This window comes from Grammomys surdaster, unplaced genomic scaffold (genome assembly GCF_004785775.1).
Source record: "Grammomys surdaster isolate TR1022 unplaced genomic scaffold, NIH_TR_1.0 213, whole genome shotgun sequence".
Taxonomy (NCBI): domain Eukaryota; kingdom Metazoa; phylum Chordata; class Mammalia; order Rodentia; family Muridae; genus Grammomys; species Grammomys surdaster.
In genome coordinates, this window is record NW_021604658.1 from 6,028,670 (window position 1) to 6,040,230 (window position 11,561).

The 11,561-nt window shown below is 42.7% G+C and overlaps 1 protein-coding gene across 1 annotated transcript in view; it reads right to left on the bottom strand.

Moving 5' to 3' along the window:
* Ankfn1 (ankyrin repeat and fibronectin type III domain containing 1) overlaps positions 1-11,561 on the bottom strand; it is a 151,493-nt gene that overhangs the window by 27,323 nt on the left and 112,609 nt on the right. The window contains exons 13-15 of the mRNA XM_028772483.1: positions 6,649-6,815; positions 3,868-4,018; positions 2,212-2,380 (exon numbers count right to left, since the gene is read on the bottom strand). Of these exons, the coding sequence (XP_028628316.1) occupies positions 2,212-2,380; positions 3,868-4,018; positions 6,649-6,815 (487 nt within the window). The remainder of the gene's footprint in view (positions 1-2,211; positions 2,381-3,867; positions 4,019-6,648; positions 6,816-11,561) is intronic.

An 11,561-nucleotide genomic window follows, 5' to 3' on the forward strand; every position in this document is an offset into this window, starting at 1 on the left:
AGAGAGAGAGAGAGAGAGAGAGAGAGAGAGAGAGAGAGAGAGAGAGACTCATAATTAATTAGAGAAAAGGTATGATCCAGGCTAGCTCCACAATGAAGTCTTTTCCTTCTCTCTTTCCTTTTATCTATTCTGTGGGAATCACTTGTTCTCTTGGCTTCAGTAGCCAAGTGTAGACACTGCTTAAGTTTTGTTTTGGTTTGTTTTTTTGCATTTCTGCTGCCAATGTGACCTCAGAGACAATCTCCCAATGTTTCTTTCACTCCTGTTAATAGTTGCTCACTCTTACTTGATGCCCCAAGGTGAGGGAATATGGAGCTTCCCTCTCAGAGGTAGAGGTGGGGAGGAACTGTGTGTGTGTGTGGGGAACCAGAAGGGGAACAGCATTTGGGGTGTAGATAGATAGATAGATAGATAGATAAAAACAGTTGCTCACTCTTGACTACACTCAGTGTTTCTCGTGCCTGCATTTCTCTCTCTTTGCCACAAGCTCTCATCCTACCACTAGACTTAAAAACTCATCTCTGGCCAGGCATTGGTAGTGCACACCTTTAATCCCAGCACTTGGGAGGCAGAGGCAGGTGGATTTCTGAGTTCCAGGCCAGCCTGGTCTACAGAGTGAGTTCCAGGACAGCCAGGGCTACACAGAGAAACCCTGTCTCGAAAAACCAAAAACCAAACGAAACCAAAACAAAAAAAAAAAAAAAACCCAACGAAACAAAAAAACAAAAACAAAAACAAAAAGCCTCATCTCTGAAGGTTTTGGTTCTTCCTTTCCGTTCACATTACACATCCCTTTCTATCGAGTAAGCATGGCATGACCCCTTCTCTCTGTTCAGCTGACTGTCTTCTCCATGCCTGACGGCTCTGACCTAACCAAACTGAACCTCTTGTTCTTTCCCCAAATCTTCCTGACAACCATGTTCTCATATCTTTGCTAGTTCTTCTCCCCTCACAAGAAATCCTTTCTTTTTACCTACGTTTATTAACCTTCCCATCATTAAACAACTACATCAAATATACCCTAGGGAATCACACCGGGGCTTCGGGGAATGGTATGGTCACTGCTCTTAACCACGTGACATAGTAAAGGTATGGAAAGTTCAGTGACAGCCAGTCCAGTAGGGGACCCTGGCCTGTCTAATATTTGTCTGCAAGTCTGCTTCTAGCTTCTTGTAGGAGGTCTCTTGCCTCTGGAGAATAGCAGTTGCCATTCATTACCCTTTGGGTGTTTAAACGACTTGGAGCAAGGGCAATGAAATAGCTTAAGCAATTTATCCAAAGAGATACATTTGGATTCAGCTGCACAGATCTCAAAGTGACGTTTCAGGGAATCACCTTGTGTGTTTGTAAATCTAGGCTTAGGAGAGGTCAGAAAAGGGTCTGCCACAATTCTACCTACCCACTCACTCAGCCTTCCCCAAATTGCACGATTTCTTTAAATTGAGAGAGCCCTTGCTTATTGCCTCTTATTGGTCGGTTACAAGATGAAGCACCGGAAAGGAGACAAAGCCTCCCTGTTCACATTCTCAGTGGGCAGCAGGGGTCTCTGCAGAAACTGCAGCCCAGCTATTCATTCTGAAGGCCATGGCGAGATCTTCCACCATCCAGTTCCCTCACGTTAAGATCACAGCACTGCATCCTGGGAGATCATGTCCGTTCCTCAAATTGTCTAGGCTGTTTAGAGTCTAATTAATATCAATCTGTTTATTTAATAAATCAAGACTATTTATCTTTTTTTTTCTTGTAGGTGATATAAACTCTCTCTATTAATTTCATTGTTATGTTTTCCCAGCTGACTGTGAGAGGGGAGGGAGGGAGGGAGAGAGACAGAGAGGGAGGGAGAGAGACAGAGAGACAGAGGCAGAGAGAGAAAGTGGGAAGGAGGAGGGGAGAGGGAAGCATCTTCATGAACATATTCTTGTATTCTCAGAAGTTGGGAGAGAAGGTACTGAGTAAACCTGGTGACCTTCAGTTTAGAATTCCTTCGTCTCCACTGGGCCTTAGCTAGGTTTCAGTAGTCACTGCTTCGTCTAGTCCTGGAGGCTTGTTCCTGCTCACTCACAGTTGTACACAGTTCTAGGAAGGGTTGTTGCCAAAGCCATCATGTGATTTACTGACCCTCCACTGGGACAAGGGGGGAACAGATATCACTTTGTGATTTTATTATAAGGAGGCTGGGTTAATATTTCTAGGTGAAACAAGCTACTATACCGAGTTCAAACGTCTGAAGAGGGACGTTAAGAAACCCTGAGTGCGGGGTGTAAGGATTATTCTGTCCTGGGGCTGTACAGACGTCGTCTGAGGCAGGGAGCAGGAGAAGAAAGGACACATTGTGACCCATTTCCAACACCTCCTGTGTGTAGAGGCGGAAGTTCCTTGCCTGCAGAGGGACACGCGCAGAGGAAAAATAGGAGAGTTACAACATAGCACTTACATAAACAACACCAAACCGGCATAAAACATCTAACAAAATTACACAACTTCAAGCTTGGAATTTTTATACAACATAAATATTAGGGTTCAGCCCATTTAATAATGCTATATAAAATCAAGATTTAAGGCAGTAATGTTCCACATAAACTCTGAAAACAACATTTATGCTCCTTATAAAAGCAGAAAGTGATTGCGTTCTGTGGGCTTTTCAAAATGATGAATATAATTACATGAAGCAACAAAAAATGGATTGAATTAAAAATCCACTAGTTTCAATTTAAGTTGGTTAAGGGGGAAAAAATGTAGTTTCTGGCCAAGGACTGAGAAAAATTTACAAGTATAAAAAAAAATGTTGTATGCACTGTTATGCAGTTAAGCGGCCTTCTCCCAGCGTGTATATGTAGCCCGAGTCACCAATGAAATACGAGCTGCCTCAAACCCGCTAAATCCAAGCAACTCTTTAATAGTACCTACTGTCACAGGAGAGCGGCTGTGCTCTTACTTTTTCTCTTTGTGAGCACAGGGCCACCCCTTGAATAATCCAGTAGCTCCCCTAGCGTCTTTAGCGGCTCTTACCGTTTAGTCTTGTGTCAGTGTTGGCAGGTTTGGACTGGCTGTGAAGTATAGACTTAAAAATCAGCAAAATCCTAATAGGTGGACACTTTGGGAATTTCTGACTTATTGCCTTTGTGTGGCCAGTGTGTAGCTCTTTCTCTTCTGAAGGGAGAACAGGCCAGTGCTGTCGTGAGCTTCCTCATGCAGGATACACTTGTTTCTCTCTTGCTCTGTGTTCATGTTGTGTTGTGAGGGGGCAGGGACAGCAAAAGGAGAGACAACAAGGTAGACAATAGACGAGACCTTCCCCGACTTCAGCATGTCGTTAGACAGAGCCTCAGACATTTTTATCCTTCATATGCCAACTGCCAACAGTCTCCCTTGAAGTTCTGACTTACAGAGGAGAGGTGTGGCTATTTTTATTTAGCTAATAACAGACAGCATGAAATCAACTGGCCGTTGTTTTAAATTCCACGATTATTCTTTTGCTCTTAAAATATTTGTATATCTAGTTATACTGTTGTTCGTTTATGTGTGCATATATGCAGAGATTCTTGCATTTCATGCTGACCTGAAACTGAATCTTGGTATCTTTCAGGGTAGACAAGAGGGTCTTTCTTGCTTAGCCAGAGTACCCTGTGAGTGGGGTCTGGAAAATTCGTAAGAGCCTGATATGAAGGAACAAGAGAGAAGGAGCCAGAACATAGCCCAGGTCTAGCTGTAGGCATTAAATTCAAAACATGCGTGTACAGGCAGAGTGGTATTTAAACAAATGACAATATATATATATATATATATATATGCCTCTTGAGTAAGTTTTATGATACGACTCAGTTTCCATGAACCATAAAAAGGAGATAAAATGGTAAAGCCCAGTACCTGGTGTCGAGGTATATTGATCTGCTTGAGGAGAGCCGTCACTGCCATCTGGAGCTCGTAGAAGAACAATTGCATGGGGCAGTCAGCATTATGATCCACACTTTCCATAGATTCAGAGCCAGAAAGCTTTTGGATCCACTCCCACTCCTCTCTGTATGTTGAGTCAAGTTAAAATTAGAAATATAAGAAAAGCTCAGAATACAGCTCAGAACTTTCTTGCTGTGTGTGTCCAGAACCTGAAACGGCCAGTTCTCCATGGTTAAAATGCTATTTATGGAACTTCAACCTTTTGCTACCTAAATGGAGTTCGAATGGACTACAGCTGATTTCAGCTTAGTTCACCTATCCAAGCACCTGTCCCTCTAAACAAAAAGATCAGGCTTCCATGAGTCAGCTTTTGAGGAGACTGAAACATTCAGGTGTTTGTAGTCGCTTCCTGACTGTCCTTATTTTCCTGTCTCTGTGGATCCTGTAAGTTCTAAGAGCCTACATTTTACCACAGGGGCATCTACTGGTTAATTCCACAGTTGGCTAACCACAGGACTCTGATCCAACTCGGGCAACAAACCACACGGCACATTTCAGCCCCGGCCTGTTGTAATCATGGGGACTATTTTGGTTTCGTTCCCTTTTCCAAAGGCTTGAGGAGAATCACAAACAGGAACACCAGACAATTCCAATAAAAGGAACCAGGGGACACACATCACTGCCTCCTTCCTCCTCTCAGGGCAGTCATCTGTGTCTCCATTCTGCATGCTCTATAGTTCTTCCTAATGAACTTTTCCAAATGTCAAACAGAAGGGAAGGTGAAAGAATGGCGGTGGGAGGAAGGAACATCTGTCTGGTCCCCCAAAAGTCACTCTTCAAAAGGGGCTTGAAAAGATCAAGGTAAATGCCTCTCGGGCAACATTGTTTCCACAGGTAATTTGCACAAGTCTCTAAATACATTCAGTTGGCCCCAGTTTCTCCTCCTAGCTCTGCAGGGAGCAGTAACTGGCTCTCAAGAGCAGACTAGGAAGGAAAGCCCTCCTCTTCACAGTGGAAGTCTCTCACCAAAGATTCATCAAAGCCCAGGCTCCAGTCTCTGGGTCAGAAAACCAAATTGGCCATGTTGGAGGAGGTTGTTTAAAAAAAAAAAAGACAAACAAACAAGTCAATCAACCAACTCCAAGCGCTCTCTCCTTGCCCTCTTAGAAATGTTTCTGTTTTTAAGAGATCTGTTTCATTTCAAGCCTGATACTGGACAAGACTATGGAAAAATCTATCATTTGTTCCAATAAGGGAGAGAGAGAGAGAGAGAGAGAGAAATCATACTTAAGTCCTATTGCAATTTGGGCATGCTTTTAACTTCACAAATAATGGAAATCCTTGAGAGCCTACTTGGGATTGAGTTTCTTTTTCTCATCACTGATACATGACTAGATGAAAGGCTTATGATTAGCACAATATACACAGATCCTAAAGGATGACCTCGCTATAATGCGATATGGAACCAAATTAGAAATTCCCCAATAAGAACTGCACTGCCACGAACTAGTTAGCGTGGGTTCTGAGGATGGCGAGATGGCTGGAACTTGCAGGATGAAGGCTGGCACAGTCTTTTGTACTAGTGAATCTTGGGTCCTTGGGAAGGGAAAAGTCTGTTGATATAATTACTAAAAGATGGTGACCAAGACTTTATGATACAAATACAGAAACAAATGAAAATGACCAATGTGCAGTCAAGTCACACATGAGCCTTACAGTCTTCTGGAAAAAAAGACTTTGAGAATACCAAATGTCGATTATTGAAATGACCACCAGGGGGCAGACTTAAAGTCCAGGTGCAATTGCTAAGTGAAAAGGATGGCGTATGGGGGTCAGAGAATACCCAGAGACTACCACATCTCTTCCACCTGTCTGTCTTCTCCACCATCACCAGTAGTACTCGTTCAGCCCTGTGAGACAGTGTAGTCATTAAAGTCTCGCCTCTGTAAACACCAAATTTCAAAGGGCCCAAATTTGTTTTAATTAAGCAAATCTATACTTCTAAAGACTTTGAGAATCTAGTTTGCATTCCTTGACACCTAAGGAAGTTCGGAGACTTTTCTTTCTATTATGTATTTCTTCTTTTTCTTTGTTTTCACGTTGCACATAGTTCAGTTCATTACAGTAGATAAACGAGAGGACTGTTATTAGGGTTAGTTATAAAGTTGGGACACATTATCAAGACGGGGCAACTGTCCCAAGACTAACAAAGTAATCACCACATGCCAAACCACAGAGGAAATTTCTAAAAGTTTGGGCCCTGCCACGTCACTTTTTATCTTCCCTAGAGAATAATCAGACACGTCAGAAAGATATAAAGTCCTAAAGGCAGAGAGAGCGCGGGTTAGGAGTGGGTAGACTGAAAGTGGGCGGGGCTCCTTCGGATCAGGGAAGAAGCATTAGCTCCACCAGATACCCTTCTCTTCGGTGATCTTAGAAACAAAGAGCTCGGAGAGAGTAATGATCTTCAATGATGAGGAAAGACAATAGGAACAGCAGTGTGGAAAGACAAAATCTCCATTCGTCAGCCAGTGGAGCATCGTTGGTTTCACCCTGTGCGAGGCAGAAGGGACAGGGAAGGTGCAGCTCCTCCCTTTAATAGCTTTGCCCCTCCCAGTTGACCTTATCCTAGGTGCTAGGACTCCACCATGCTGCCGAACATCTCTCCGGGGACAGACACTACACTGGTAGATATTACTTGACTTTCCTTCGGGCACATGAGACCAAGGGAAATCCAGCCTCTGGACCACTTACTTGGAAATGTTATGGTTTTCACGAATCTTCACGTGGCAGAGAATGTTGGGCAGCTTTTGGGTTACGAGCACTTTGATTTGATCCACAGAGCTACATAGTTTTAGATAACCTAGATACAGTCCAGGCGAGAGCCGCTGATGACTCCTCTTGTGATAGGACAGGATATCCTGTAGGGCAAAGAGAGATGAAAATGAAAGCAACCAGTCATTGCACACAGCTCTCTCAAAACCTATTCTTCAAGGTGGGCTGTTATGAATGAAAGGAACAGTGGCCATGATGTAAGAAACCTCAGGTACCACCATGAGGAGCTGGGAGGTATTGAGAGTACAGCTAGTCTTAGGTATAGAAAAGAAATCCTTCTTTAAGTCAGGTAATCAGTCTTTAATATACGTATCCAGTGTTTATTTTTCTCAGATTTCTGTGCCAACGGTACATTTGTGGGTTTATAATATGGGTTTATAATAGGGCATAGGCTGCTCCTGTAGTAGGCAGATAATAAAGAAAGATAGAATTCACAATATCTGTCCCCGGAGGGCTTATAGTTTAGCTGTGGAAAAATAAACATTTATCTGCGTAAATGCTGACAAAACACATTATCCTTAATTTTAGAATAATTAAGGTAGAAACGTCTACTTTAAAGAAAACGCTTTAAAATAGAGTCTAAGTGGTAAGTAGTAAAAAAAAAAAGTTTGATTCTTTATTTCCAAAAGTAAAAGATTAGCACCAAGTGGTTCATTTAAGTTTTTAAAAAACCATTTGTAATTACACACTGATTCCAAGAGTAAAGAAAGAGTGAGTGGGCACTGTTTCCCTTTGGATTAACATTTTAGGCCCCAGCATATGGGAGCTGAAGACGCTTTTCTCCATGGCCGATGACTTTGCATAGAATTTGATTGAGTTTTCTTATAATAAGCTTCAAAATTGTCTTGTCTTTTCTCCTCCTCCTCCTTCTCCTCCTCCTTCTCCTCCTCCTTCTCCTCCTCCTCCTCCTCCTCCTCCTCCTCCTCCTCTTCTTCTTCTTCTTCTTTATCTTTTTCTTTACAAGATTAAAACATTGTCTGAATGGTTTTGCATTGAATTTGCATTATGTTGTTATATTTGTTATATGACAATGGCCTGCAGGCTGCTAAGAGTGCAATATGGAGAAGGTGTTGGTTTGGCAGGGTATGCCAAGTTTAGCACAATGATAGTATAGCTAACTGGGATTTTGTTCACTGTGTGCAGTTTTTGGTGAATTATGTGGGTTATGACATTCACCTCTCTGTACAGATGCAGAAACTCAGATAACTGACAAGTGGTATTAGCCCGATTGATTATTTTACATTGTCTACATGCATGAAAGAGTATCACTTTAGACTTAGTTAATGGTTGTAATCATGACTTTTCAATTAAAGCAATGTTAAGAAAGATGATTTAAATTTTTAGAAGAGTAGAATAAAGTGACCCTACTTTTACCACTAACTGTAAGGAAGACAGGAATTAAAACCAAAGCCAACACCTGAACGTGTACCGAAATCTTTAGGGAGGAGGGAGGAATGCGGCTCCCTGGACAGATTGTCTCTGAAGGAACAAGTCCTTCTCCATAGAACTCACTGTCTGAGGTGTGCTCCATGTCATACCCTCTGTCCTGTGCATCACACTTTTGAGTGTCACAGGGTGCTCTGCCCTAAAGGAAGCATGAGCCTTAGGTAAACGAGTTTAGGCTTCGGGACTGAGAGGCTGAGAAAAACTCCTTAGGGGCTGAGAAAGGCAGGTGACTGAACAGAGTGTCACACGGGGTGAGCCAGATGTGCATGTTGTGGTAGGGCAGTAGAGGCAGTGAGATGTTCTTTCCTCTTCTGTTTTTCGTTTTGTACCCCCCCAGGAGTTGGACCCAGATCCTCACACATCCTTGGTGCTCTGCCACTGAACTACCCTCAGCCCCTTATCTTCTTCTTGAACCCGACAATGAAGTTAATGAGAAGACTGGGGATTTTTGTTTGTTTGTTTTTCCTTTTTAAATTTTTCTTTTTTAAAATATTCATGTGTGATTTAGTATACAATGGGGAGGTCAGATCTCTAAGACAGAATGACAGGACATGGACAAGCCAAGGATTGAGAGACAGGCACTTCGGGATACTCATAAAAAAACAGTCTAAAATAACTTGAAAGAAGCATTTAGCAAAATATAAAGTAGAAAAAAAACATCTTATGATCAAGAAAGATGACTATTGATGTAGGGATGGCTGAGACTGAATTTAGTAGTATTTCTACCATGTCTCTTCCAAACAGACCATGAGGAAGTCGCTGACTGGAAAAGGCTCGGTGGGTCAAGGCTCGTGTTTTGGGAAATTAACAACATCAAAGGGTGATAAGTGATTAATGTGAGAAGGAAAAACAGAAGCATTCAAATCAACAGAGTTTGGTGATGTATATCCTAGGGGTACAAGCAGATGTGGCTGTAGACTCACAGGTCATTATCTTTGAGACCTCACGGAGACTGGAGAAAGTCCCTAAAGACTAGGAAAGGACAAATATGCCTGTCTTTGCCACAGAAGCAGGGAAAACACAGAATGTCTCTGGTAATTAAAGACCTTCAAATTATTGATCTTGGCGGGGAAGGATGAGAGAGAACCGTCATACAATCGATTTGCAGCCAGCTAGACAATCGAGGAGAAGTTAGCATGGTTTAGTGAAGAGGAAGGCATAGAGACATTTTTCATTTCCAATAGCAACAAAATCAGGGATCCACAGAGCAGGGTGACGCCTCGGATGTAATCCATTTCAGGAAAGAGAAGACTCTTGACCACATTGCCTTAACAAGCCCGATAACGAGGTCGAATATTTGTGGATAATGAAGACAATACTGGAATAGTAGATAGATTGACAGCCCAGTAGGGACTGGTCCCAAGGAACTGTGTTTTCAGCTCATTTATTGACGTTCCGGACAAAGCAAATCAACAATGTGTGGATCGAGTTTGTGGGTCCAAGATTTTGTGTGGTTTGAATTTTCTGGAAAAAATAGCAATAAAGCTATGAATGACCAAGTGCGTCGGAAAAATAAGCCTATCATAATTAGGGTTGAAATGTAGTAAGAAAATGTGCTTGTAAAGACTCAACCCCAAGGGTACAAATATAGGATGGGTAAGGGTGTCAGAGACAAACATGTGGGGCTCAGGACTGACCACAAGTCGAATGTGAGTTAGGAACATCCTGTGGTTATGTAAAAACCATCACCACGTTGGGATGGAGTAACTCGCTCTCTCATTCAAGCTTTAAAAAGAAGGTCACTGGGCACTTACTATGTATTTTTGTGTCTTTACATAGTCATTTATCCGTTATTAGTCAGAATGTTTTTGGAGCCTGAAAAATGAATGGGAAGAGAAAGCTGTCTCATTCACATAATCTAATGTACTGGAACCGCCCCTAAGATCAAACCGAATGCCCATCGCCTGATTTAACCCCCAACCTGCATCTCCAGGCTCTCCCTTCCACCGTCACTGTCCTCTTATGTCCCCTGTCTCTAGACATAGTGAATTGCTTTTTCCTCCCCAGCACTGTCCCGATTGCTGCCTCCTGTGTTTTTCTGAAGGATGTTGAGGATGGAACCCCAGGCTGGGGTGTATGAAGGGAGCCCCCTACCACCGAACCGTGTCCTTAGCCTTCTCTTTCACCTGTGTTTCTAATAGGGTCTCGGAAACTTGCTTAGGCTGCCTTTGAATGCCCTGTAACACAGACATGTCTTGAACTTGGCATCCTCCTGCCTCAGCCGCACTAGCTTGCACTACCATGCCTTGCTCTACTACAAAGCACCTACTTAACACGCCGGGGATTGTGTGTGGTTGTTGATGACACAGAGATGAATAAGACTTATGTTTCCTTTGTGGAGCTTACATTCCAGTATGAGGGAGAAAGTTATGAGCCAGTTTTTCTAATCAGCTTAATAAAATCCATATGAAGATTGTGTTAGGCCCTCGTGAGCTCCAGGGAGGCTGAAGCTGCTCACTCTTCCAGCTTCTGTCTCTTTCTCTGCCTGTATTCTCTCATTTAATGCCCCTCCCATCCCTTCTCTGGCTCTTTTTTTCCCCTTCATCTGATAAACTCAGCTTCCCCTCATGGCTCAGCCCAATGCTACCTCTTCTGCAATGCCTGATATTTCTAGGCAGACTTTAATAGCCGCCTTGTGTGAGTTCCCGTAGTACAGTGTTTGTACTGCTATCAGGCAGGTTTAATTCTGCCTCGTATTACCTTGATTTGTTTACAAGTCTGTCTCCCTCCCTTGACTGAACTCCTTGAGAGCAAGGACCTTGACTTGCTCACTTGATTTTCCTATAGCACAGAAAAAAGAGCCTGTCACCTCATCGATGTTGGAAAAAAAAAACACGTTTGTGAAAGGCAGACCTAGGTAAGGTCTGGGTCTTGCTGGTATGGGGTCTTAGAGTCTTCCCCGCCCAGCCTACCCTCTGTTCTCTTAAGAGCCTGCTAAAGGAACAATAGGCAGCTGTTTTTCCAGTAAGACCTGGACTTTTATTTTGCTGGGTCAGGCACGGAAGCCAATTGTGTAGGAGGGCAGGGGTCACAAAGGAGTGGCTAGTGGTCACTGTGGGTCTAGGACTAATTAGACCAGAAAGTATTTAAATTTTCTGAGTTGTTTACAGCTTTTAAAAATAGAGAGATCTTACTCTACATTCTGCATTTTCAACTTCTTTTTAAAGGATGGAAAATGTTTTGACAATGGAACCATGTTCCTGTACCACAGTGGGCTGTGGCTGACTGGGAGCTGTCCCCTTTCCATGGAAGGTGACTGTAGATTAGTGCAGTCTTTATTACTTCTGTCATTTCTTCTTTTTTTTTTTAAAGATTTTTTTTTTCTGGAGGCAGGCATATCTATCTATCTATCTATCTATCTATCTATCTATCTATCTATCTATCTA